The 27531-nt window shown below is 52.1% G+C and overlaps 1 protein-coding gene across 6 annotated transcripts; it reads left to right on the top strand.

Moving 5' to 3' along the window:
• The first annotated feature begins 451 nt into the window (after positions 1 to 451).
• Positions 452 to 12724, top strand: SELPLG (selectin P ligand). 6 transcript variants are annotated; one of them, XM_025402898.1, is made up of 3 exons: positions 452 to 671; positions 10342 to 10736; positions 10767 to 12724. In XM_025402898.1, the coding sequence occupies exons 2-3, from the start codon at positions 10347 to 10349 to the stop codon at positions 11553 to 11555; spliced, it is 1179 nt and encodes a 392-aa protein (XP_025258683.1). In that variant the 5' UTR covers positions 452 to 671; positions 10342 to 10346; the 3' UTR covers positions 11556 to 12724. The 6 variants fall into 6 exon arrangements, with proteins under 6 accessions (XP_025258683.1, XP_025258679.1, XP_025258682.1 ...); XM_025402894.1 differs by having other exon boundaries at positions 10342 to 12724; XM_025402897.1 differs by having other exon boundaries at positions 523 to 668; positions 10342 to 12724.
• The last annotated feature ends 14807 nt before the right edge of the window (positions 12725 to 27531 follow it).

Here is a 27531-nt window from a genome sequence, read left to right as displayed (position 1 = left end):
AGTCCAGCTCCCTAGAGAGGATCTTGGTTGCAGCTAAAAGGGCCTGTGCTATGCATCTAGAGAGAGTGGTTTGAGTCCTGCAAGAAGAAATACACCATATTTGCAAACCCCTTTGAAGATTCATATTTTGTGTTTTTTACTCCCCGACCACCTTCCACCCCCTCTCTACCCCCCGCCAATCTTGGGCAAGAAGCGAGACCATTCTCCTTTTTGTCTGGTCACTCCTGTCCTTCGGGGGGCCCCCTCTGTCCCCGACTGTCCACTGCCGCTGAAGTGATGCTGTGGCCTTTCTCAGTTTGGGCCCCACCCCCAGCCGAAGAACTTCTCCCCAGAAAATTTCTACTTGGTTCTTAGTGTTTTCACAGTTATGGGAAACCAAGAGCAATGTCAGACCTAGGAGGTGCCTTACTACCCACCCTGTCTTTATCAACAGTGTCACCAAAGCTGTCACAAACAAGGGGGTGTGGGCTGTCACATGGCCCTGCCTAAGTAACCACATTCTCGCTTCCTCCTTCCACACACGGCCATTGGGGGTTGCTTGAGTCTGGGACTGCCGCAGGGGGTGCCACAGCAGTGCCTAGCAGCGTGGGCTGGGACCTCATCACTAAAGCAGAGAAGCCCCTTCTTCTGGGCCCACGAGGCAGCTGTCCCATGCTCTGCTGAGCACAGTGGTAAGTGCTGGCTTGCAAAACCACAGGGAGTGGCTGGAGGTCCCCATGGGCCAGGGGCCTGCCTTATAGCTGCTGGCAGGCCCGGGAGGACCGCCAGGCCCTTCTTGAGCTGCAGCCCCTGGGGAGGGCAAACTGAGGCCCCTCTGACTCAAGACTAAAGCCTTCCTGGAGTCTGTGGCCTTATTCTGGTGTCTCTTCTGAATTGTGCTCCCGCCAACTTTTCTTTTTCTTCTTCTATTTTTGAGACAAGGTCTTACTCTGTCACCCAGGCTGGAGTGCAGTGGCACGATCATGGCTCACTGCAGCCTTAAACTCCTGGGCACAAGTGATCCTCCCACCTCAACCTCCTGAGTAGCTGGGACTACAGGCACACATCGCCACATGCAGCTAATATTTTTACCTTTCCTAGAGATGGGGGTCTCAAACTCTTGGCCTCAAGCCTCTTACCTTGGCCTCCCAAAGCGCTGAGATTACAGGCGTGACCTACCAGCCCCAGCCTCCCGTTAACTTACTTCCCTCCCTGGCCAGTTTGCCTGCGGCTTCTGGCTTGGGGGCATTCTGAATTTGAAAATCAGAGAAACCATGAGTGTTTCCCTAGAAATGATCTTACCTTCTCCTTTCCTGGATGGGAGACTGAGGCCAGGAGAGGTGAAGGGATTTGTTTAGGGGCGGAGCTGAGATTAGGTCTGGAAGATTCCAGAAAGTAGAGGGAGTGCAGGATTGGTATTGAAGCCGCATATTTTATGGATGCATAAAAAAGTGATTTTCAGGGCCGGGCGCGGTGGCTCAAGCCTGTAATCCCAGCACTTTGGGAGGCCAAGACGGGCGGATCACGAGGTCAGGAGATCGAGACCATCCTGGCTAACATGGTGAAACCCCGTCTCTACTAAAAAAATACAAAAAACTAGCCGGGCGAGGTGGCGGGCGCCTGTAGTCCCAGCTACTCGGGAGGCTGAGGCAGGAGAATGGCGTGAACCCGGGAGGTGGAGCTTGCAGTGAGCTGAGATCCGGCCACTGCACTCCAGCCTAGGCAACAGAGCGAGACCCCGTCTCAAAAAAAAAAAAAAAAAAAAAAGTGATTTTCAGAGAAAGATGCATTCTTCCCACTTTTTATAAGACTGAGAAAATGACACTTGTCTGTGGCAAACTATTAAAATATTAGAATTAGGATACTATTGTTAGCAAAAGGGAAAACAATAATAATAATAATACTTAGAATACTTGGCTGGGTGCAGTGGCTCACACCTATAATCCCAGCACTTTGGGAGACTGAGGCAGGTGGATCGCCTGAGCTCAGGAGTTCGAGACCAAGCTGGGCAACATGGTGAAACCTCGTCTCTACCAAAACTACAAAAACTTAGCTAGGCGTAGTGGTGTATGCCTGTGGTCTCAGCTACTTGGGAGGCTGAAGTGGGAGGATCACTTGAACCTGGGAGGGGGAGGTTGCAGTGAGCCAAGATTGTGCCACTGCACTCCAACCTGGGTGGCAGAGTGAGATCCCGTCTCAAAAAAAAAAGAAAAAAAATTAGAATACTCTTATTAGTTTGTATTTGAGATACTTTCAGGACACTAAAAGGAAAAGGTGGGGGCTGGTTGCGCCCTGCTGTATACACATTCACACACACACCATAGTGTCTGTATCTGGGCTTCTGTTGCCTGGAATTCTCTTCCTCTTTCCTCTTTCTTCTGTTTTCCTTTTTTTTCCACCTCTGACTTTGAGGCCCCCAGAGCCAGGCCCTTCAGTGGGCCGGAGCTTCAGAAGGTGGCTCCAAGGCCCTCGGACGGCCCCAGAGTCTCTTCCTCTGGGGTTGCCTAGGGAGGCGGCACCCTGGGCGGTTGATGCCTCCCTCAAGAGGCTTGGCCAGCAGCCAGGGGAGTTAAACCTCAGCGGAAGGGCTGGGCTACTGGGCTGGGCCCAGAGCGGGGCATTCGGAGGAGCTGCAGAATCAATCATCTGAGAACCTTGGAGGGTGGACGGTGCCCCTTTTCCAGATGAGAAAACTGAGGCTCGCAGGGGAGAAGTAGCTGCCTCTGGCGGCGTGGCTTCTGGCTGCAGGATGCTCGTGGAGTTCGTGGTGACCCTAGGCCTGTGTCTCGATCTCCTTTGCTGAACTTGAACAGGAAGATGGCAGTGGGGGCCAGTGGTCTAGAAGGAGATAAGATGGCTGGTGTGTGTGTGTTGGGGGTCTGTGTTTGTTAATCTGTCTGCCTGCACAGGGGTCTTTAGAAAACTGTTTAAAGACAGTTGTTCAACTAACCACATGTAGGTCTCATTGAATTCATTTGTGCCAAGTACCTTACTGCCTCTGTGTCAGGCTAGCAAATTTGGGTTCCAACAGGTGTAACTTGGTTCTTGGCGGGCTGGAGGTGGGGGGAGTGGGGTGTAACAAAAAAATCTCTACTAACACTGTGGTTTGTAAGCCACCAAATATTAAACAGATATACAGCATATCTGTGCTATTAATGTTTTGTGAGGAGGGCTGGTGACGGTGGCTCAGGCCTGTAAATCCTAGCACTTTGGGAGGCTGAAGCAGGTGGATTTCTTGAGCCCAGGAGTTTGACACCAACCTGGGCAACACGGTGAAAACCCATCTCTACAAAAAATTTAAAAGTAGCTGGGTCTGGTGGCACGCACCTGTAGTCCTAGCTACTTGGAGGATCGCTTGAGTCCAGGAGTTCAAGGCTGCAGTGAGCTGTGATTGCACCACTGTACTCCAGCCTGGGCAACTGAGCCAGACCCTATCTCTAAAAGTAAATAAATAAATAAACATGTCATGAGGGGGATGATAATTAGGGAAACCACGTCTACAGTGGCTCCCTGATGTGAGTTGGGGTAGATGATGGAAAGAGGTTGGAAAGTGTCAGCTGTCTAACGTGGTGTGAAAAGTCTGAAGACAGCACGTGCTGTGCAGTGCTATGCACTTCCCCCTGCCTCAGTCACATGTCCTCTTCTGCAGAGGCATTTAGTGAGGCCCCTGGGGATGCCAGGAGAGCTCCTGCCCTCCGAAAACTTCTGGTCTGGTGGGGGCAGCAGAGCAGACAGCCACTGTGGCTGCCAGCCACTGGGACAAGCATTTCGAGAGGTGTGTGCCTGCCTGTCGGCTAAATCCTGGGCCTGTGGCCTGATCAGCAAGACAGCTGTAGTTCTTGTATTGTGGAAGTTTAGGAGTCAATGTGAATACATTTTTAGAAAGTAAATGAACAGCAGAAATGATGTAAACACAGGAGGTGACTAATCATGCCTGGGGCAATCTGGAAAGGCTTCTGGGAGGACTTGGCATTTCCCTGGCCCTCTTCAACCCACAACAACCCCATAAAAAGCGGGGGCTACCGTTGTCCTTGTATTCCAGCTAAGGAACCCACAGCTCAGAGAGGTGAGGTGAGTTGCCCAAGGTCACACAGCTTCTAAGGGACAGAGCTGGGATTGACCTGGTTTGATGTGACTCCAGGTCAGGGCAGGGCGAGGCCTGTCCTGTCTACCCAGACTCAGATCTGCTGCCTGTGCTTCAGTTATCTGGGGGCTTTCCTTCTCTTGGTGACTACTTGACCCAAACCCTGAGATGCTCAGTCTTTTGAATTTTAACATTCCAAGATCCTGCCCGCTCTGATTCCCAGTTTCAGGATTCTCAGTGCAAGGTTCCCAGCAATGTGGAGCCCCCCGAGGATCTTTCCTGAGTCGCTCAGGACGACCACACGGCGGGGTCTCTGGAGCTGGAGTCTGGGCTCCCTGCAGCCTGCTCCTCCACACAGCCTAGATGCGGCCCACATGGGGTCTAGATGGCGCCTGGGCCAGAAGCAGCCTGGTTTTAGGGCCAAAGAGGCAAAACGAGCAGTCTCTGACCTACTCCGTTTGGCAGGTGTTGAGACAAGTAGGATGTGGCCACTGGAGACCCCTCTGTCGGAGCCCTGCCCTGGCCCTCTACTGTGGGACTGTTTTTTTTTTGCCTTCCGGGGAGAGGAGAGGTGGAAGGTGGGGCCTGGGAGCGACCCCGCCGCTCTGGGCCTTGCTTGCTCATCGGTGTGATGGCACCGTTAGAGCCAGCGAACACAGGCTGAGGAGGACCGAGGTCAGCAGCCAGTGAGACGATGAAGTCATCCCTCCACGGGAGGGGCTTCTGCATATGTCATTTTTGTTGTTGTATAATACATTTACTGTAGCAAATATGAAGGAGGCATTATGCTGCCTGCCATACACAGTAAGGAAACTCTGCTCCTCCCCGTTCTACCTGTGTGGCCTCAGCTGAGACAAGATCTCTTGGAGCCTCAGGTTTTCTTTTATTTCATTAAAAAAAAAAATGTCTTTTTTTTTTCTTAGAGACAGGGTCTTACTCTGTCACCCAGGCTGGAGTGCAGTGGTGCGATCATAGCTCACTGCAGCCTTGACCTGGGCTCAAGCCATCCTCTGCCCTCAGCCTCCTGAGTAGCTGGGATGACAGGCATGCACCAGCATACCTGACTAATTTTTAATTTTTTTGTAGAGACAGGGTCTCACTATGTTGCCCAGGCTGGTCTTGAACCCCTGGCTTCAAGTCATCCTCCTACCTTGGCCTTCCAAAGTGCTAGGAGTACAAGGTCAAGGCACCATGCCTGGCTGAGCCTCAGATTTTCTTTCTGTTAGACGGGCTGATGCCTGCTCAGCTGTGGCCTGGCTCCAGGCTGCTGTGTCTTCAAGCCCATGGGATGCAGGGACCAGGCTGGGGTGACCAACACTCCCCCACACCCAGTTTGCCTGGGAGTGAGGAGTTTCTGGGGATGAGGGACTTTCAGCAGTGACACCAGGAACATGTCGGATAAGGTGGTTGCTTTAGACAGGCCCAGGAAAGGAGATCTGGGTTTTCCCAGTGCACCAGGTCTTACCACAACAGGTAAGGAAGTCTCTGCTTTCTCAAAGCCCAAATGCCCACGGGGGCGGTAGAGAGGCCGCCACCTCCATACCCTCTGAGTCTGAGACCTCCCTTTCCTCTGCTCCTCTGCCTGCAGCCCCGAAGACAGTCCCCAGATAAAGTACCCCCCGCTGGAAGCCAGCATCTGGGGCCTTCCACACACTCATTCAATTCTCATGATGATTTTTTTTTTTTAGCAATACCGCTTGTTTTACAATGAGGAAACTGAGGCTTAGAGAGGGTGAAGCAACCTGCCGCTAAGTGGGGGCAAATGTGGGACTCAGGCCCCAGCCTCTCCTCCACCCCAGCTGTCTCTGGGTGCAGGAAGCTGTCAGGATGGGTGTAGGGGAGGGGTCGGCGACAGTGACAGCCTACCCGAAGAACTGGGCCCCAGCGCCCTCCGTGTTTCCGTGTTATTCTCCCAGGCTCCGGGCTGCTGCAAGTCCGGCCCTGACTCACCAAGATGCCTCCCCCAACCCAGGAACCAGGGGGACCAGGCCTTGCAACCTTGCCCCCACCTTCTCTGCCTCCAGGAAGTGGCTGAGGGCTTTGCCTTCCAGGAACAGAGAACTGCCCAAGTGGGGGTTGGTGGCTGTGAGTGTGCTCCTAAGTATGAAATATGTCTCTAGGCTAGTGGCTTCTTCCTAAAGTCCCTGTCCCCGGGAAAGTGCGGCCAAGGTTGGGCCGTAGATTCTTCCCCCACATAGGAACTCTACCCCAAAGAAACTGCTGCTCTGAAGGCAAACTGGGAGGCAAAAGTGTATGTGTGTGTGTGTGTGTGTGTGTGTGTGTGTGTGTGTGTTTACATTTATTAAGCACCTACCGTAAGCCTGGAACTTTTGTTTTCTTGTTTTGTTTTGAGACAGAGTCTCACTCTGTTGCCCAGGCTGGAGGGCAGCGGTACAATCTCAGCTCACTGCAGTCTCAACCTCCCAGGCTTAAGCGATCCTCCCGCATTAGTTTCCCCAGTAGCTGAGACTATAGGTGTGCATCATCATGCCTGGTTAATTTTTCTATTTAAAAATTTTTAAATTTATTTTTGAGACAGGGTCTTGCTTTGTCACCCAGGCTGGAGTGCAGTGGCACGATCACAGCTCACTGCAGCCTCGATCTCCCTAGGCTCAAGCAATTCTCCCATCTCAGCCTCCCGAGTAGCTGGGACTACAGGGGCACACCACCACTCCTGGCTAATTTTTTTGTATTTCGTAGAGACGGGGTTTCACCATGTTGCCCAGGTTGGTCTGGAACTCCTGAACTCAAGTGATCCACCCGCCTTGGCCTCCCAAAGTCCTGAGATTACAGGTGTGAGCCACTATGCCTGGCCTAATTTTTCTATTTGTGTCGAGATGGGAATCTCACTATGTTGCCCAGGCTGGTCTTAAACTCATGGGCTCAAGTGATCTACCTGCCCTGGCTTCCCAAAGTCCTGGGATTACAGGCATGAGCCACCACGCCCACCAGCCTAGAACTTTTGAATCCAGCCCCTTGTTGCACTCTCTCAACAGCCCTATGAGATGGACACTGTTTCTTATCCCCATTTGACAGATGGGAAAACTGAAGCTCAGAGAGGCAAGCATCTGCGTCAAGGTCATACAGCTTGTAAGGGACAGAGCTAGGACTTGAACGTCCTTTTTGACCCCACAGTCTGTGCTTTCAACCCTGTGCCCTGCATGGCACCTGGTAAACATGTGGCGGGCCTTTCTGGGGGACGTAGCCTTCAAGCTCCTCCTTTTTCTTACTCTGCCCTCCGTCTTCCACCCAAGTCCACAAGCCCAGCCTTTTGTCTCCTCAGCGAGGTCAGGTCTCTCCTGATGGCTTCATGCCTTCCCGAACGTCACTGGGTTTCAATCTGATCTTGACTTCTCACCAGCTGTGTGTCTTTGGGCAAGTCACTTCACTTCTCTTAACCTCAGTGTCGTCCTTGGTAAAATGGGGATGATTGTGAGGGCCAGATGTCTCTGGGGCAAATATCGTAAAGTTTGGTTTAAGAAATTATTTTTATTTTTATTTTTTAGACAGAGTTTTGCTCTTGTCTCCCAGACTGGAGTGCAGTGGTGTGATCTTGGCTCACTGCAACCTCTGCCTCCCAGGTTCAAGCAATTCTCCTGCCTCGGCCTCCCAAATAGCTGGAATTACAGGGAGCACCACCATGCCCGGCTAATTTTTGTGTTTTTGGTAGAGACAGGGTTTCACCATGTTGGCCGGGCTAGTCTTGAACTCCTGACATCAGGTGATCCATCTGCCTTGGCTTCCCAAAGAGTTGGGATCGCAGGCGTGAGCCACTGCACCTGGCCTAAGAAATTATTTTAAGATGTGGGTTGGGTGTGGTGGCTCATGCCTGTAATGTCAGTGCTTTGAGAGGCCGAGGCAGGAGGATTGCTTGAGGCCAGGAGTTTGAGACCAGTCTGGACAACATAGCAAGACCCCATCTCTACAAAAAAAATTAAAAATTAGCCGGATATGGCGGCATGTGCATGTAGTCCCTACTACTCTGGAGGCTGAGGTGAGATCACTTGAGCCCAGGAGGTCGCGGCTGCAGTAAGCTATAATTGCATTACTGCACTCCAGACTGGGCAACAAAGTGAGACTCTGTCTCTAAAACAAATAGGTCAATAAATAAATGGAAATAAATTAGTTTAAGATGTGATCAGATTTGCATATTTGAAACCAACATAGGCCTGGTGTGGTGACCCACGCCCTGTAATCCCAGCACTTTGGGAGGCCGAGGCGGGCAGATCGCTTGAGGTCAGGAGTTTGAGACCAGCCTGGCCAACATGGCGAAACCCTGTCTCTACTAAAAATACAAAAATTAGCTAGGCATAGTTGTGTGCACCTGTAGTCCCAGCTACTTGGGAGGCTGAGGAAGGAGAATTGCTTGAACCCAGGAGGTGGAGGTTGCAGTGAACCGAGATCATGCCACTGCACTCCATCCTGGGCAACAGAGCGAGATTCTGTCTCGAAAAAAAAAAAAAGAAAAGAAACCAACATAATTCTAACTAACATGTGAAAGAGGTCAGATTGAACCTGGAAGGTGAGGAGCCCGTGAGTGAGTTATAGTCGCCTGAGGAATGATGAGCAACTGCTCCTTCCTCCAGATCATGTGAATGAAGTACAAAGGAAGAGACTGGAAATTGTCCAGGTGCCATTCTTGAATGCCCGCTCTGCATCAGACACTATTCTAAGGGTTGTGTGCTGCTGAAAGGCGTTATGTCCAGGGAATGCAGGAATATCTGAATCCTGCCCCAGAAAGTGGCTGTCACTCACCATAGGATTCTCAGCACAGAATTTTGAATTCTGTAAACACCAGCCAGTGCCAAGGAGAGCATGAGGGGAGAGAGAGCAAACAAGAAAGCACAGGTGTTCACAATGCCAAGAAGAAAGGTCAATGAGATGGCCAAACGAGAGGCGCTGTCTTTTCTGGCTACCTAGTCAGGAGGACAATGTAGAGTCTCTGAATAGACAGTGGTCTAACCCACAGGCACACTCAGTGACCATAAGCTCCCTGAGAGCAGGGCTGTTCTGAAAAGATTTGAGTTTTCTCCTGGCCATGGAGAGTGTAATTGAATGGCTCTGGGCCCTTGAAGACTTACAGTGCAGGTTGACTGAAAGAACAAAATCAGCCAACCTTTGCTGAGAGGTTATCATGCAAACAAAATGCTAAGGGTCTTGCATGCATCCCTTCATTTTATCCTCACAATAGGCTATGAAGTAGGCACCGTCATCCCTGTTGTGCATTGTGTAGATGAGAACAACACCAAAGCAAATGGGACCAAGCCAAGATATTGAGAAGGAATGAGACAAACTGAGACTCTGAGGACTGGCAAGGGCTATGGGAGGGTGGAAGCAGGATAGGAGAAGGAGGAAGAGAGACATGTAGAGGTGGCGTGGCAGTGGGCAGGGAGAGGGGGCAGCAGGAAGAATCAGACTCCAAGAGGCCTCAAAGGTCCAATAAGCAGCTGTATCTGGGAGGTCTGTGGTTTCCAAACTCTTCTGCTTATGGACTTCATAAGTGGGCAATTAATCTATGTATGAATTCTATGCAGGTACTACTTTACTCTTATGATACATTATAAATAATACAATACTTGAAATTAAGAAGGAGTGACATGAGGCCGGGCACAGTGGCTCATGCCAGTAATCCCAGAACTGTGGAAGGCCAAGGTGGGTGGATAACTTGAAGCCAGGAGTTCGAGACCAGCCTGGCCAACATGGTGAAACCCCATCTCTACTAAAAATACAAAAATTAGCTGAGCGTGGTGGTGCATGCCTGCAATCCCAGCTTCTCAGGAGGCTGAGGCAGGAGAATCACTTGAACCCGGGAAGCAGAGGTTGCAATGAGCTGAGATAGCGCCACTGTACTCCAGCCTGGGTGACAGAGCAAGACTCCATCTCAAAAAAAAAAAAAAAAAAAAAAAAAAGGAGTGACATGAAAAGTTAATAGAATTAGAAGCAAAGCACTAATTATTTCTATACTCCAATGGATTGTCTCGTCCACAAATAAAGTGGCTTAACCAAAATGGAGAGGGAGGCAAATCAATTTCTATGCACATCTAGAAGTTAAAGGGCCCTCCTGGATGGCTTTATTCATGTTGATTAGTAATAATAACAACTGCTACTGGCTGAGGGTCTTCTCCATCCCAGGCATGTCAGGGATGCCTAAATCCCCAGCCCCTGCTCCAGACCAGACATGCTTCCAGCTGCAGCAGTAGAGGGTGGTGGTCTAGGGTGCTTGCTAAGCCCAAGGGTGAAGCTGTCTTGATGTCCCACCACCCGTTGTCTCCCCCCAGGTGCCATGCCTCTGCAACTCCTCCTGCTGCTGATCCTACTGGGCCCTGGCAGCAGCTTGCAGCTATGGGACACCTGGGCAGATGAAGCCAAGAAAGCCTTGGGTCCCCTGCTTGCCCGGAACCGGAGACAGGCCACCGAATATGAGTACCTGGATTATGATTTCTTGCCGGAAACGGAGCCTCCAGAAATACTGAGCAACAGCACCAACACCACTCCTCTGACTGGGCCTGGAAACCCTGAGTCTACCACTGTGAAGCCTGCTGCAAGGCATTCTACTGGCCTGGATACAGGAGGGTCAGTCACAGAGCTGACCATGGAGCTGGCCAACATGGGGACCCTGTCCATGGATTCAGCAGCTATGGAGGTACAGACCACTCACCCAGCAGCCACGGAGGCACAGACCACTCAACCAGCGGCCACGGAGGCACAGACCACTCAACCAGCGGCCACGGAGGCACAGACCACTCCACTGGCAGCCACAGAGGCACAGACCACTCCACCAGCAGCCATGGAGACACAGAGTGCTCCACCGGCAGCCACAGAGGCACAGACCACTCCACCAGCAGCCACGGAGGTACAGACCACTCAACCCATAGCCACAGAGCCACAGACCACTGCACCAGCCGCCACAGAGGCACAGACCACTCCTCCGGCAACCACAGAGGCACAGACCACTCAACCCATAGCCACAGAGGCACAGACCACTCCACTGGCAGCCACAGAGGCCCTGTCCACAGAATCCAATGGCATGGAGGCCCTGTCCACAGAACCCAATGCCACAGAGGCCCTGTCCATGGAACCTACTACCAAAAAGGGTCTGTTCATACCCTTTTCTGTGTCCTCTGTTACTCACAAGGGCATTCCCATGGCAGCCAGCAATTTGTCCATCAACCACCCAGTGGGGTCCCCAGACCACATCTCTGTGAAGCAGTGCCTGCTGGGCATCCTAATCTTGGCACTGGTGGCCACTATCTTCCTCGTGTGCACTGTGGTGCTGGCAGTCCGCCTCTCCCGCAAGGGCCACATGTACCCCGTGCGTAATTACTCCCCCACCGAGATGGTCTGCATCTCGTCCCTGTTGCCTGATGGGGGTGAGGGGCCCTCCGCCTTAGCCAATGGGGGCCTGCCCAAGGCCAAGAGCCAGGGCCTGACGCCAGAGCCCGGGGAGGACCGTGACGGGGATGACCTCACCCTGCATAGCTTCCTCCCTTAGCTCCCTCTGCCATCTATTTTGGCAACACCCCAGCCTCCACGGTCTCTCCTGGGCCTCCCCTGAGTGCCCAGACCTCATTCCACAGCTCTGGGCTTCCTCGGAGACCCCTGGGGATGGGGATCTTCAGGGAAGGAACCCTGGCCACCCAAACAGGACAAAAGCAGCCTGGGGCCAAGCAGACTGGCAAGTGGAGCCACCTCTTTCCTCCCTCCTCGAATGAAGCCTGGTCACATTCCAGCCACATTTCAGCCGAGGTCCAGGGAAGGAGGCCATTTACTTGAGAGAGATTCTCTCCTTTTTCCTGTCCCCCATCTTATCTGGGTCCCTCTAACGTCTCCCATGGCTCTCCCCGCTTCTCCTGGTCACTGGAGTCTCCTCCCCACATACCCAAGGAAGACGGAGTTCCCCCACCCCACACGCACCGCCGTTGTCTTCTGGTTGCCATGGTCACCAAACAGGAAGTGGACATTCTAAGGGAGGAGTACTGAAGAGTGACAGATTCCTGAGGCTGTTTCCTGCTGCTCCTCTGACTCGGGGCAGCTTGGGTCTTCTGGAGCACCTCTCTGGGAAAACCCAGGGTGAGGCTCAGCCTGTGAGGGCTGGGATGGGTTTCGTGGGCCCAAGGGCAGACCCTTCTTTGGGACTGTGTGGACCGAGAAGCTTCCCTCTAGTGACAAGTAACCCCCCAGCCGTCCTCTCTTGCCTTCCCCTGTGGCCACTTTCCAGGGTGGACTCTGTCTTGTTCACTGCAGTATCCCAACTGCAGGCACAGTGCTGGCAATAAATGTGTGACGGACAAACCATAGCTGAATCCTTCAAGGTATCAAGGCTGTCTCCTTCAGGCAGCCTTCCCGGATTTCTCTATCCCTCAGTGCAGGGTGGGGGCTGGTCCTCAGCTGTCCGCCCTCAGCCCCTGGCCCCCCAAGAAGCCTCTTTCATGGGCTGTTAGGTTGACTTCAGTTTTGCCTCTTGGACGACGGGGGGTCTTGTACATCCTTGGGTGGCTGGGAGAAGTTCAGGCTGTTGGGGGCCAAAGGGAGGCTGCCCTTTCCCCACCAGTGACCACTTTATTCCACTTCCTCCATTACCCAGTTTTGGCCCACAGAGTTTGGTCCCTGCCAAACCTCAGACCAATATCCATCTAAACATCAATCTATCCTCCTGTTAAAGAGAAAAAAGGCCGGGCGCGGTGGCTCAAGCCTGTAATCCCAGCACTTTGGGAGGCCGAGACGGGCGGATCACAAGGTCAGGAGATCGAGACCATCCTGGCTAACACGGCGAAACCCCGTCTCTACTAAAAACACAAAAAATTAGCCGGGCGAGGTGGCGGCGCCTGTGGTCCCAGCTACCCGGGAGGCTGAGGCAGGAGAATGGCGGGAACCTGGGAGGCGGAGCTTGCAGTGAGCTGAGATCTGGCCACTGCACTCCAGCCTGGGCGACAGAGCGAGACTCCGTCTCAAAAAAAAAAAAAAAAAAAAAAGAGAAAAAAAAGGGGCTGGGAGCAGGGGCTCACGCCTGTAATCCCACACTTTGGGAGGCCAAGGTGGGTACATCACCCGAGGTCAGGAGTTCAAGACCAGCCTGGCCAACATGGTGAAACTCTGTCTCTACTAAAAATACAAAGATAAGTGGGGTGTGGTGGCACGTGCCTGTAGTCCCAGCTACTCGGGAGGCTGGGGCAGGAGAATTGCTTGAACCCGGGAGGCAGAGGTTGCAGTGAGCTGAAATCACGCTACTGCACTCCAGCCTGGGTGACAGAGTAAGACTGAAAAAAAAAAAAAAGATTCAATGACATTTGTTAAAGCATGGTAAGGAAGACTTTGTTTAAGGTGAGGGGGACTCTCTCGATCACTGCAGGGGCTGCAGCTATGGGATTTTGCAGTGGGGGCATTTGGGCTCAACTATGAGTACAAGTGGGAACTGATAGCCGGGAGCAGGGTTGGACATCTGCGGTTGGAAAATTACCCAGAGGAAACATCAGGGGAAGGGGAATTCTGGCTAAACTGACTGTTGGGGATGGGTTCTCGGTCATTTTCTACACTGACCTAACAGGATTCATACTGGAGGCAGGCCAGGGTGCTCAGCCATCACCTGGGGAATGGTGGCAGATGAGGAACGTGATCAGATATAGGAAGTGATCAGATATGGAGTGGTGAGGGAAGGGTTGTTACTAAGCTGACTTAGCAGAGTTCTTGCTAGAACTGGATTTTATTCACTTATTTATTTATTTTAAGATGGAGTTTCGCTCTTGTTGCCCAGGGTGGAGTGCAATGGTGCAATCTGGCTCACCGCAACCTCCGCCTCCTGAGTTCAAGTGGTTCTCCTGCCTCAGCCTCCTGAGTAGCTGGGATTACAGGCATGCGCCACCATGCCTAGCTAATTTTGTATTTTTAGTAGAGATGGTGTTTCTCCATGTTAGTCAGGCTGGTCTCGAACTCCTGACCTCAGGTGATCCACCCGCCTCGGCCTCCCAAAGTGCTGGGATTACAGGTGTGAGCCACTGCGCCTGGCCCAGAACTGGATTTTACAAGGAAGTGCACAGATGGGCTTAGGAGAGGACTCGGGGGCCTGACTGATTACAGCTTGGCCAAGCACAGAATCCTTCCCACTCTCCAGAAGCTCACCCTGACCTCTCCTTTTCGCTCAGGCCCTGTCTCCCATTAACAGCCAGTAGCTTATTGGTAAGCCTAGATGCAGCCTGCAACCTTTTGTACAACTCACAGAAGCACTGACTTGCTGTCAAATGGAAAAGTTCAAGCTGACAAACTTTTTCTTAAAGGACCAGACGGTGAATATTGTAGGCTTTAGCTATTGCAACACCGTAGCCTCTGTTGCAACAACTCAACTCTGTCCTTGTAGCACAAAAGCAGCCACTGACAATATGTCCATAAATGAATGTGCATGGTTGTGTTCTAATAAAGCTTTATTTACAAATGGGCGGCAAGCTCATTTCGGCTCTGTCAGTTTGCCGACATCTGATTTTAAGCATAGGGTGACCAGTCGTCCCAGTTTGCCCGGGAATTTCTTGATTTTAGCACTGAAAGTCCTACATTCTGTGAAACTCAGCCCCGGTAAACCAGGTTGGCCCTGCTATTTAAGCAACACTTGCATTACCCCATTTAAAACACACACTACCTTGTGAGGGTCAGGGATTCACCTTGCCTGCTGCCTAGTCAGAGCCGATTTGTCAAGACAGGGGAATTGCAATGGAGACAGAGTAATTCACGCAGAGCAGGCTGTACAGGAGAAGGGAGTTTTCTTATTACTCAAATCAATCTACCCAAGCATTCGGGGATCAGAGTTTTTAAAGACAATTTGGTGGGCAAGGGCTTGGGAAGTGGGGTGTGCTGATTGGTCAGGTTGAAGATAGAATCATAGGGGTCGCAGTGAGATTTTCTTAATGTCTTCTGTTCCCGGGTGCGACGGCGGAACTGGTTGAGCCAGAATACCGGTCTAGGTGGTGTCAACTGATCCATCCAGTGCAGGGTCTGCAAAATATCTCAAGCAGTGATCTTAGGTTTTACAATACTGATGTTATCCCCAGGAGCAATTTGGGGAGGCTTAGACTCTTGGAGCCAGAGGCTGCATGATCCCTAAACTATAACTTCTAATCTTGTAGCTAATGTGTTAGTCCTGCAAAGGCAGACTGGTCCCCAGGCAAGAAGGGGGTCTTTTCAGGGGGAAAGGATATTATTAATTTTGTTTCAGAGTCAAAACATGAACTGAATTCTTTCCCAAAGTTAGTTCAGCCTAACTTTGGGAAGGAATGAACAAGGACAGCTTAACGGTTAGAAGCAAGATGGAGTCTGTTAGGTCTGGTCCTTTCACTGTCATAATTTCCTCAGTTATAATTTTTGCAAAGGCAGTTTCAGTCAGATTAGAAAACTAGGATTTGGAGAGTTCTTGGTCTTCTGCTCCCAAAGAAATACCTTCCGGTCATTTCCATATATACAGAAAGAAGCTACTGCTTAAAACAGACTCTGTTCTACCTTCTAGGACAGGAATAAAAGTCATCTCAGGGGATAATCTTTATTTTTCTTCTTGAAAAATACCTCCGGCCGGGTGTGGTGGTTCACACCTGTAATCCCAGCACTTTGGGAGGCCAAGGCAGGAGGACAGCTTGAGCTCAGGAGTTTGAGACCAGCCTGGGCAGCATGGTGAAACCCTGTCTCTACAAAAAAAATACAAAAATTAGCCAGGTGCAGGGATGTGCGCCTGTAGTCCCAGCTACTCAGGAGGCTGAGATGGGAGAATCACTTGAGCCTGGGAGGTGGAGGTTGCATGAGCCGAGATCATGCCATTGCACTCCAGCCTTGGCAGCAACAGCAGTGAAAAGCTGTCTCAAAAAAAAAAAAAAAAAAAGAAAAGAAAAAGAAAAAGAAAAGAAAAAGTAAAAGGAAAAAGAAAAAAAATACCTTCAATGGCCTATTCCTTGGAAGTGAAGGACTTCTTTCCTTGTCCCCAAGGTTAGCCTGGAAAAGGGAAGTTCACAGAGAAGGTTGAGTCTGGCAGGGGTTGACTGCGGCTTGGGAGAGAGTGATTGGATGAAGAGACAAAGGAAAGGCAGGAAAGAGCTGTCAGGGGGAGGGGCCATGGGACAGCATTGGGGAGGAGTGGGGAGAGGGCCCACACATGTTGGAAATGCAGTTTCTATCTCCTCCCCTGAACTAGAAGGATCAAATCTGATACACTCAGGCAGGTGTGTTCAAAGTGTCCTGGGGGCGCTGATGGAAGAGGGTGGGAGTGTCTGCCGTGGGCTGGGTCAGTTAACACCCGGGGTCGCCAGGCTGACGGGTCAGGAGAGACTGAGTCTACCTCCCCTTTGGGAGGGATCAGAAAAATCAGAGAAGAGGAGCTGAAGGCTCCACAGCAGGGGGTTGTGGACTCAGGTTGAAGGACATGGGGACCTCTGAGTTGTTCCCCAGGGATCTTGTCACCTCGTCTTCCTGGGAGCTTCCCCCTATTCCCTGACAGCTCCTGAGGATGCTGTGTAACCACAGCTTTCCATTTGCATTGGAAGAGGGCTACCTTCCCTTTACAGTTTTCTCTCTCTCCAAGGTGTGGGATTTCATTCAGGGTGGGCGAAGCTGGGTGCTTGAAGCGGCCACCAGGGGGCGCCCGCCGCCAGCTCTTAGAGCAGGCGGAAGCCTGCGGTTCCCTTGGTCCAGACTTGGCGATCATTCAGCCAGGAAGGAGCCCCAGAGCCAGTGGCGTGCTGGTAAGTGTTTAACAACTGGCTTCCAATGGGAAAAAGGCCTGATGTGTAGCGTTTGCCAGTGTCTTCCATGAAAATACTCCCACAGCCGATTTTGAGCTACCAACCATTATATAGTCGATGATACAATAAATGTTAGTAACAAGAGCATCGATCATCGAATAATGTAGTACAATTATTAGGAATTAGTGAGTTTTGAGTATTGATGACCTTGGCTTTTAATATAATAGAATTTAGTTTATTAAACAACTGACACAAAATTCTGAAAATTTTGCTGATTAGCTCTCACGAGCAGATGTAGTCTGGCTCCTGCACAGCCCTGTGCCCTCCCCTCCTGCCTGGGCCTCCCATGCCCTTGAGGACTGCCAGCCTGAATCACCCCACTCATCCATTCAGCAAACACATCCTTAACACACACACAGCTGCAATATCCCTGTGAATCCCCTCAAACAGCTCTCACAGAAGGTTCTAGTATTCTCCCCATTTTACAGAAGATGAAACTGAGGCTGAGAGCTAGGTGAAGTCACCTGCCCCAGGTCATGAAGAGGATTTGAGATTGGAACCCAGGCCTGAAAGCCAGGATCTTACCACTGTGTCATGCCGTCCTCGAGATCACAGCGGGGTTCTGGGGGAATCCCACGCCCCAAAGCCTCAGCCCTGCTGACCTGCCCTGGCTCCTGGAAGTCCCCCATTAGTCACCCTTTGTGGCTCCTGGCTGCTGAGGGAAGGCGCTGTTACTTAGGAGGGTAACCGAGTACAGCACAGCCCTCTCATTGCAGAGAACACAACACAGCAGAGCTGGGGCCTAGGACTAAGAGGGATGGCCGGGGGCAAGTAGCTGGCCTTTACTGAGCACTTACTGCATACCTAGTGCCTTGCCAAACAGTTTGTCTGCATTACCTCATTTAGGACGCAACCCCATAATGTGGTTGCAATGATTGTTCCATTTTCTTGCCAGGGAAACTGAGGTTCAGAAAGCCGAACCACTTGCTCTGGCAGGTTGCACGGTTAGGAAACCACGCTGTGCTGACCTCAGCTCTGCCAGCAGGGAAGGAAGGAGGGTAGACAGGAAATGGGGGGGCGGGGGACGATGGGCTCGGTTTGTTCCAGATCCCTTGTCTCTTACAGGCTGGGGCTGCCACCCTGGGGGTGCTTCATCCAGCAGCAGATCTGGCAGGGGCTCCCCAAATTATTTCCCCAGATCCCATCCTCTTTGCCACTCAATCAAGCCACTGATTACTATGGAATGTACCAGGCACTGTGAGAGGCCCTGGAATGCCATGTGAGTAGGACAGGCTTGTAATCCCAGAACTGTGGAAGGCCAAGGTGGGCAGATAACTTGAGGCCAGGAGTTTGAGACCCCTTTGGGGCTCATGGTCTACAGGGGGACAGATTGATTAAATAATCACCCAGGAAAAGATCAGATTATGGCTGGGCCCTGAGCTCAGAGGAGAGATGCTGAGAGCAATGGGACCAGAGCTAGGGAGCATGGGTTAGGAAAATCATAGTTGAAACTTGAAGGACACAGAGTTATTGACTTGGGAGGGAAGGGATAGAGGGAAGAAAGTTCCAGGCAGTGGGAACAATATCATGGGCACGGGAGTTTGCCCTAGGGGAACGGACAGGTGGGGGCAGCTGGAAGGAGCCAGGAGGAGGAAGAGGCTGTGTGACGATGAGGAGAACCTGGACTAGAGCAGGGTGCAAAGAAATTGTGGAATTGAGAGATAATTGGGAAGAAGGAAGGGTAGGAGTTGCTGATGGGTTGGAAGTGAGGAAGAAGGAGGTTGAAATCTCAGGTTTCTGACTTGGGCAGCTGTCCTGATGGGGGTGCAATGGGGTGGCTGGGAAAGCCATAGAAGGAGATTACAGGGCTGGTGGTGGGAGGAGCATCCTGAGCTGGGGTTCAGCCAAGTTGAGTCTCAGGGTCTGCTCAACCTCCAGGTGGAGGTTCCAGCAGGAAAGCTGTTGCAATAGATGCTTGAGGTTATTAGCTATCAGGGAAATGCAAATTAAAGCCACAGTTAGATGCCACTTCACACCCTCCAGCAGGACTAGAATTAGAAAGACTGACAACACCCAGTGCTGGTGAGGATGTGGAGAAGCTAGAACACTCACATGTTGCTGGTGGGAATGCAGAATGATACAGCCACTTTGGAAACCAGTTGGGCAGTTTCTTATAAAGTTAGACATGTACTCACCATGTACTCCCCATCCAAACCAGAAATCCCACTCCTAGATATTTCCCCAAGAGAATGAAAACAGATGTTCACACAAAGTCTGGTACAAATGTATACAGCAGCTTTGTTCATAAGATCCCCAAACTGAAAACAATCCAAATATCCATCAGCTGGTGAATGGATAAATAAACTGTGGTCCATCCATGCAAGGAAATATTATTCTGAATAAACAGGAGTAAGGCACTGATTCACACGCCAGCATGGACGAATCTCGAAGACACCATGCTGACTGAAAGAAGCTAGACACAAAAGGCTGTATTTTTTTTCTTTTTAGAGACAGGGTCCCACTCTGTTGCCCAGGCTGGAGAGCAGTGGCGTGATCATAGCTCACTGCAGCCTTGACCTACCAAGCCCCAGCGATCCTCCTGCCTCAGCTTCCTGAGTAGTTGAGACTGCAGGTGTGCACCACCATGCCAGGCTAATTACTTATTTTGTTTTGTAGAGATGGGAGTCTTGCTATGTTGCCCAACCCAGGCTGGTCTCAAACTCCCGGCTCAACTGATCCTCCTGCCTCGGCCGCCCAAAGTGTTGAGGTTACAGGCATGAGCCACGGTGACATACAATCCGGCTGGGCTGTATGTTGTGTGATTCTAATGATAAGAAGTTCTGGAAAAGATCAGTGGTTGCTCTTGGGGCTGGGAAATGATTAGGAGGGGCTTGCAGGAACCTCTGGTATGATGGAAACATGTTTTATTTTGGTCTGGTTGGTTGTCATACGGGTGTCTGCATTTGCCAAAACTCATTGAACTGCATTTTTACAATTGGTGCTTTTTACTGTGTGTAAAATACACCCTAAGAAGCAAGCAAACCAATAAGCAAGCAGGCAAGCAGGTGAATTCACGAGGCTGTGTGAGCCCAGAGGTCTGCCAAGGCGTGTGTGAGGGCGGAGGGCCTTGGGCATGCTCCTTGGAGCTCCACAGTTGCTGTCCCTGCCCCTCCCAGGGACTGAGTGACGGGAAGGCCCAAGGAAGCCACATCTCCTGAGGTCCCCTGTGAATGTCCTTACCTTCTGTGGCTGTTCCACTGCTCAGAGACTATCAATGGCTCCCCACTGCCCGAGTCCACGGGAAGTTTCCAGCTTCCTCACTTGCTGCCCACTCACCTATATGTCTGCCTGTCTGGGCAATCCGGCCCTCTCACTCGTCCCACCCATGCCCCACGCCTCCTGCCATCTCTGCCTTTTGTCTCCACTGTTAGGGGCTCAGCTCCCCCAGGCCCTGGAGATCTATTTGGATCCAGCCATGTCTCTGGGTTCCTCCTTTGCTCATCCCCCATCGCCCTACTTCCTGCGGGGCAGTATTTCACCCCGTCTTTGCCCCAGTCCTGGGCACAGAGACCAGCGTCGTTGGCCAACAGGTAACTCCACATCATTCGTCCTCCATCTGGGGCCTCAATCTTTCCACGTGTAGAATGGGCACCTCTGTGTCTGCTCATGCCACCAAGCGGCCACTGCTAATTTGTCCTTCCCACTCAGATAAGAGTCACACGAGGCAGGGATTTTTCATTCCCCAGAAGACTTGGGAAGGAGACAGAAGTCAATCAGATGCCTGCTTCTGTCTTTGCCATCTGTCTTTCTGAGCCTCACAGTCCTCATCTGTAACAGGGGATGGTCATAGTGCCTGGTGCACTGTAAACAATTATCCTTGACAAGAGCAGAAGTCCAGCTACCCTGTGAGGTTAGGTCTTATTTTTAACCTCATTTTATGGATGAGCAAAAGGAGGTCCAGAGAGGTTCAGTGACTTGCCTAAGGCTACACAGCATGAAAAATCACAGACTGGCCGGGCGCGGTGGCTCAAGCCTGTAATCCCAGCACTTTGGGAGGCCGAGACGGGCGGATCACGAGGTCAGGAGATCGAGACCATCCTGGCTAACACGGTGAAACCCCGTCTCTACTAAAAATACAAAAAACTAGCCGGGCGAGGTGGCGGGCGCCTGTAGTCCCAGCTACTCCGGAGGCTGAGGCAGGAGAATGGCGGGAACCCGGGAGGCGGAGCTTGCAGTGAGCTGAGATCCGGTCACTGCACTCCAGCCCGGGCTGTACAGAGCAAAACTCCGTCTCAAAAAAAAAAAAAAAAAAAAAAAAAAAAAAAAAAATCACAGACTGGGGAGTAAACTCCTAAGACTTTCTGGGGCCACCAGTCACCAAAGGCTGACTCTTTGAGAAGGGGTTGGAGAAGTCCCCAAATCTCCAGATCTCCAATTCTCCAAGCCAGGTCCTGGCGTGACTTCTCGTCGGCCACAGAGCTCCTCTCTGGAGGCCACTCTGTGCTCACAGCATCCCCAGCTGGGAGAGGGGATCACTGGGAGGCAGTCACTGGGCACTGCCCATCCACGAAGCTCTACAGAGTTGGGTGCCGGGCAGGAGGTGGTGCCAGAGATTGCTGAGGGAGCAGAGGGGGCTGCCTCCTTCCACCACCCCTGGACTCACTCTATGAGGCCTCGGGCATGCCACCGCCTTCTCAGGCCGCGATTTCTCCTTCTATGAGATGGGAGCTATCTGTATTAGTTCCGTGCTGGAGGGACAGCTTCAAGGAGCCAGAAGCAGAAGTGGGGGGAATTCCCAAGGCTGTGTGAGCCCGAGGTCTGCCAAGGCGTGTGTGAGGGCAGAGGGCCTTGGGCATGCTCCTTGGAGCTTCCACAGCTGCTGTCCCTGCCCCTCCCAGGGACTGGGTGACAGGGAAGCCCAAGGAAGCCACACGTCCTGCAAGTCCCCTGTGACTGTCCTTACCTTCTGTGGCTGTTCCCCTGCTCAGAGACTATCAATGGCTCCCCCCAAATAAGACAAGTTTCTATCATATTAGAGGGTCCCTGCAAGCCCCTCCAAATCATTCCCTCCCCACCAAGGGTAACCACTGGTCTTTTCCAGAACTTATCATCGGAATCACACAATATAACATACAGCCTGGCCAGATTGTATGTTACTGTGGCTCACGCCTGTAACTCCAACACTTTGGGAAGCTGAGGCAGGAGGATCACTTGAGCCAGGAGTTCGAGACCAGCCTGGGTTGGGCAACACAGCGAGACCCCATCTCTACAAAAAATTAAGTAATTAGCCTGGCATGGTGGCGCACACCTGCAGTCCCAGCTACTCAGGAAGCTGAGGTGGGAGGATTGCTCGAGCCTGGTAGGTCAAGGCTGCAGTGAGCTATGATTGCACTACCACACTCCAGCCTGGCCTGCAGAGTGCAGGTGAATGAACCCTGTTGATGTAATGGGGACTGACCCGAGAGAGGCCTCCCACCAGGCAGCAGGAGGCTGCAGCTCGGGAGAGAGGGAAAACCTGGAGGCAGGACTGTGATTACATCTGCCAGAGGCGGGACCTGCGGCCGTGGGGAGAGGTGGCACTCCTCAGAAAAGGACACGAGCCTTCTCCAGTATGACCCCTCTTGGTAATGGCAAAGATGTTCTCGCACCCTACGTGACGGGATATGTTTTATATCCACTGGGAGAGAAGCCAGATAATGACAAACAGCTCCTGTGTGAACAACCTTTTTTTTTTTTTGAGACAGAGTCGCACTCTATCTCCCAGGCTGGCGTGTAGTGGCGTGATCTCAGCTCACTGCAACCTCCGCCTCCTGGGTTCAAGCGATTCTCCTGCCCCAGCCTCCCGCGTAGCTGGGATTACAGGTGTGCACCACCACACCCAGCTAATGTTTTGTATTTTTAGTAGAGATGGGGTTTTGCCATGTTGACCAGCCTGGTCTGGAACTCCTGGCCTCAAGTGATCTGCCCACTTCGGCCTCCCAAAGTGCTGGGATTACAGGCATGAGCCACTGGTGAACAACTCTTTCTAATGTCTTTCCCCGATGTAGCCCAACTGCCCCTAGAGACAATCGACAAAAGATCAAACCTGTGTTTGAGGCATCGTGCGTTGTGTGAATTCGGGTCCAAACATGGTTAGCCTTGAGGACTTCTGCAGTAATCATGCTGCACCGCCCCCTGGGGGTAGAAGTGGACGGAGACCTGATTGCTGAGCATCTAGGGGCACAAGGTCTCTCGACCCCTCACTCGTGCACTCGCCCACACAGTCCCTGGGCATAAAATGGTGTGTGCTTGTGGGAAGGAATTGTGACTCATCTTTGCCCTCAGCCTCTAGTGTGATCCTAGCCCAGTGTAGGTGACTCAGAAATGTTTGTGGAATATGCCAGCAACTTGGAAGAAGTAAAGAAAATAAGGCGGCCCCAGGTGTCTGATTGATCAAACATTATTCAGCAATTGAAAATGATGTTTTTGAAGGATGATGTGGAAAAATGCCCATGACGTGATGTTAAATGAACTCTGAGCCTTAGTTTTTTCATCTGTGAAATGGGATAACAATAGTATCATCTTGTAGGAGTGTTGGGGGGATTTAATGAGACCAGCATGGAAAGTACTCAGCAGGATGCCTTGCAGAAGGTAAGTCCTCCATAAATCGTGGCTAGAAGGTAAGTCCTCCATAAATCATGGCTAGAAGGTAAGTCCTCCATAAATCGTGACTAGAAGGTAAGTCCTCCATAAATCATGGCTAGTAGGATTATCAAGTATAAAGAAAACATGACCAGAAGGAAATATACCAAATTATTAAGAGAAGTTAGCCATTGAGTGTAGGATTTTGGGTGAGCTTGATTTGCTTCTTTCAACTTTTCTGTGTTTTTCTAATATTCCCAAATGGACAGAAAGAAACCCAAAGTATTAGGAAATCTAGGGGCCCCGGGCATTATCCTCTAGTTATTAATGCTCAAACAGGAGTGCTCTGAGCTAGTGGTTCTTACCCGGGGATGATTTTGCCCCCTAGGGGACATTCGGCAATGTCTGGAGACATGTTTGGTTGTCACAATCAGGGGGCATCTGGTGGGTGGTGGTCAGGGATGCTGCTCAACATCCCACGGTGCACAGGACAGCCCCCCTACAACACAGAAGTCCGAAAGTGCCATGGTAGAGAAACCCAGCTCTGGGGCTTCCTCTTCGGCAGTGTGGGATCCCCAGAACCCCCGTTCCCAAAGATTTCTGGAAACCCAGAGGGGCTTCTGTGTCATCATGAACATGGTCATTGCACATGTCTTGGTGGCTGGAAGGCTGCAGTGATTGCTGTCTCTTTTCTAGCACACGCACAGGCCCCCCAGAACCAGGCACACCTATACCCAAGGTTGGCAGAACCAGAATGCCACACTGAGATGTGCATCGGGACAGCCTTATTGCTGCTCCTGCCAAGAAAAAAACGAGAAAGGAAAGGGCCCCATGGTGGGGAGAGCTAAGCACAAAAGCAGCACAAGCACAGCCCCTTTCACAGGCACAGGGACCCTGCCAGGGTGGCCGAGTGAGTGTGAGTTCTCATAACGGTGGCCATAACAGTTCTGAGATGCCCACTACTCCCCTGAGGTCACTCTTTCTGGAGTTCCTGTCATCTGGCTTTTTGCCTGACCTCCAAGGCCCTAAGAGGGACAGGCCTCAACCGATTTTCCTGAGAGGTTCAGCAGCGCCTCCGCAAATCTCTGGATACAAGCAAATGCGTGGGCTAGCAGAATTGTCCGATCCCACCAGCAGAAGCTTCTGGGCCCTGACTCCTGCTCAGCTCAGATGCCATCTCATCTGTTGACAGTCATCTTGCTTGGATGGGTGGAGAAAAGCTCCTGTCGCCGCCCACTCTGCGCCGGTTCCATGAGGTGTCTTGCTCTTTTTCAGGTAGTGCTGCCTCAGGCCCTTTGCACTTGCCGTTTCTTCTGCCCAGGGCCCTGTTCCCGGATGTCTGCACGGCTGGCATCTTCTCATCCTCTGGGCCTCAGCTTGGATGTCACCTTCTCAGAGAGACCCACCCTGCAGCCCTGCTCCCAGATATTCACTAGGACACCCCCTTTTCCTTTCAAGGCACTGGTGACGGTCAGAGTGATGTTGATAGCTTGATTTGCACTGCTGCGGGTGGGGCGTCTGTCCCTCATGTCCACTCTCTCCCTGTCCCTGCCTGGCGCCTGGCACACGGCAGGGAATCAGGAAACATCTGAATAAAAGGATTAGCAAGGGAGGCTTTGCAGAGGGCATGGGGGCTGAGGTGACGCAATAGGACTGACAAAATTTAAGCGGCAGGGGCAGAGCAGGGCGGCCTTAGGTTTAAGGCTTGGGTCAGGTGACCCTGGTTCGAATCCTGGCTCCACTGCTTAGGAGTTGCATGACCTTGTGCAACTTGCTAACCTCTGGCAGCCCCCCTTCCTCACCCAGGAAATGGGGAGAAGCATCTTTCCTACTCCTAGGGATTTGGGAGCGTGGAGTGAGCGTGGACAGCCTGGCACAGTCAGTGCCAGTTAACGTTCATCCTGGGAGAGAGAGCTCCTGGCTGCCGGGTCAGCGTGGACCATCCGAGGAGTACCACGGAGGCCTCCGTGTCCCCACAGCCCCCACAGCCCCCGCGCCTGTGGTTTGGGGAGTGAGACCCCGCCCTGCAGAGCTGTCTTGTGGCCTAAAATTAGCTCACAAATTCCTTGGCCGCCTGGCCAGTGCTTCCAACCGACAATTCAAAGCAGATGTTTCCAGCTGTTGGGGCCCATCCCCCCTGGCCAGCACCCACGTGTGTCCAATTCACAAGGACTGGAGTCAGCCCTGGGGAGGTCAGTTGACTTCATGCACCCCTGAGCCCCAGCTGGGCTGTGGGTTTGAAGTAGGGAGGCGAACCCTGGGTCTGCACGCACATTCCCCCGAGGATAGGGGCTGGGTGACTGATTGCTTTGTCACTTTCCACCCTGCAGCCTTGTGGAGTGCCTGCTGTATACCAGGCTTCTGTGTTAGCTGCTGCCCAGATGGCGTGATAAAGGCTCTCTGTCAGCCGGGCGCGGTGGCTCACACCTGTAATCCCAGCACTTTGGGAGGCCAAGGCGGGCGGATCACTTGAGGCCAGGAGTTCCAGACCAGCCTGGCCAACATGGCAAAACCCCATCTCTACTAAAAATTCAAAAATTAGCCAGGCATGGTGGCGGGCGCCTATAATCCCAGCTACTAAGGAGGCTGAAGCAGGAGAATCTCTTGAACCTGGGAGGTGGAGGTTGCAGTGAGCCCAGATGGCGCCACTGCTCTCCAGCCTGGGTGACAGAGCGAGACTCCAACTCAAAAAAAAAAAAAAAAAAGACTCTTCGTCCAGGTGTCACTACTGTTGCTATTATTATTATTATTATTATTAGCATATTTATCAAGTGCCAGTTGCCAAGGGCTCACTGAATTCTCACAAGCACCCAGAGAAGTGGGTGTTATTACCTCCATTTTAACAGATGAAGAAACTGAGAGTCAGAGTGGCTGAGTAACTTAGCTCAAGGTCATCCAGCTCAGAGGCAGCAGAACTCAGAGGTCCCTGAAGGGCAGGTGGTCTTGGCTCATCCTGATGGTTTTACCTCCATGCTGCCACCCCCGATGTGGCCCTTTCCCACTGGTGGGTGTGTCTGGGTGTCGTGGAAGACCCTCTCTGTGAGGCTGTTCCTAGGCCCAGGGGCAGAAGGCTGACTTGTGGCAGCTGCCCGGAGGAGGTGGCTGGTCAGGAGCCCCTGGGTGCCAAGCTTTCAGCCACAGCTGGGTTGGAAGCTGGTGTCAGGTGTGGAAGGAGCCGAGGGAGGCCTGGGGTACTGCATGGCCTGCATGGGCTTTTTTTTTTTTTTTGAGACAGAGTCTTGCTCTGTCACCCACACTGGAGTGCAGTGGCCCAATCTCAGCTCAATGCAACCTCCGCCTCCAGGGTTCAAGCGAGCACGTCCAGCTAACTTTTGTATTTTTAGTAGAGACAGGGTTTCACCATGCTGGCCAGGCTGGTCACCTTCGTGGGGTCTTATTGCAGAGCTCCTTCCATTCCCCAGAGATGAGGCTCTGCACTCTCTCTTGATCAGGGTCCCCAGAGGGTGTATGTGTGTGAATGGGGGCGGGGGCAGTGAAGAAGGGGACGAGGGGGCTTGATGCAAGGAGAGGAAGGGAGTGGTGAAGCTTTGCACACTCGGGCACCCACGGTTGATCTTCTTCACTCATAGTAAAAAGCCAAAACCCCTGCCAATGCCCGCAGAGGCCCCACATTCTCCCACTCTCCCCTAACTCACTCTGTTCCAGCCACACCAGGCTCTCTTCCACTCCCAGAACACGTAGGCGCCCCCACCTGAGGACCTTAGCACTGCCCTTCCCGCCGCTGGGGCTCCACCTCTGGGCATCTCCCCGCTCGCTGGCCCGCCTCCTGAGGGTCTTTGCGTGGAGGCCGCCCACCCCTGATGTTTACCTCCATACTGACTCCCACCTCCTCCAGACCTCGGGGCCTCACGAAGCAAGCTTTTCAACGCTCAGCCCCCTTCTGTGGGGTCCCTCTGCAGGGACCTGGATTTTTCATTTGTTTGTTTTCTCTTTGAGACAAGGTCTTGCTCTATTGGGTAGCGCAATCATAGCTCACTGTAACCTCTGCCTCCCAGGCTCAAGTGATCGTCCCTACTCAGCCTCAGCTACACAAGTAGCTGGGACTACAGGTGCTCACCACAACACCTGGCTAATTTTTTTTTTTTTCTTGGTAGACACAGGGTTTTGCCATGTTGT

This window comes from Theropithecus gelada, chromosome 11, assembly GCF_003255815.1.
Source record: "Theropithecus gelada isolate Dixy chromosome 11, Tgel_1.0, whole genome shotgun sequence".
NCBI lineage: Eukaryota > Metazoa > Chordata > Mammalia > Primates > Cercopithecidae > Theropithecus > Theropithecus gelada.
Note: the sequence above shows the minus strand (reverse complement) of the source record. Positions and strands in the feature narration are given on the sequence as shown.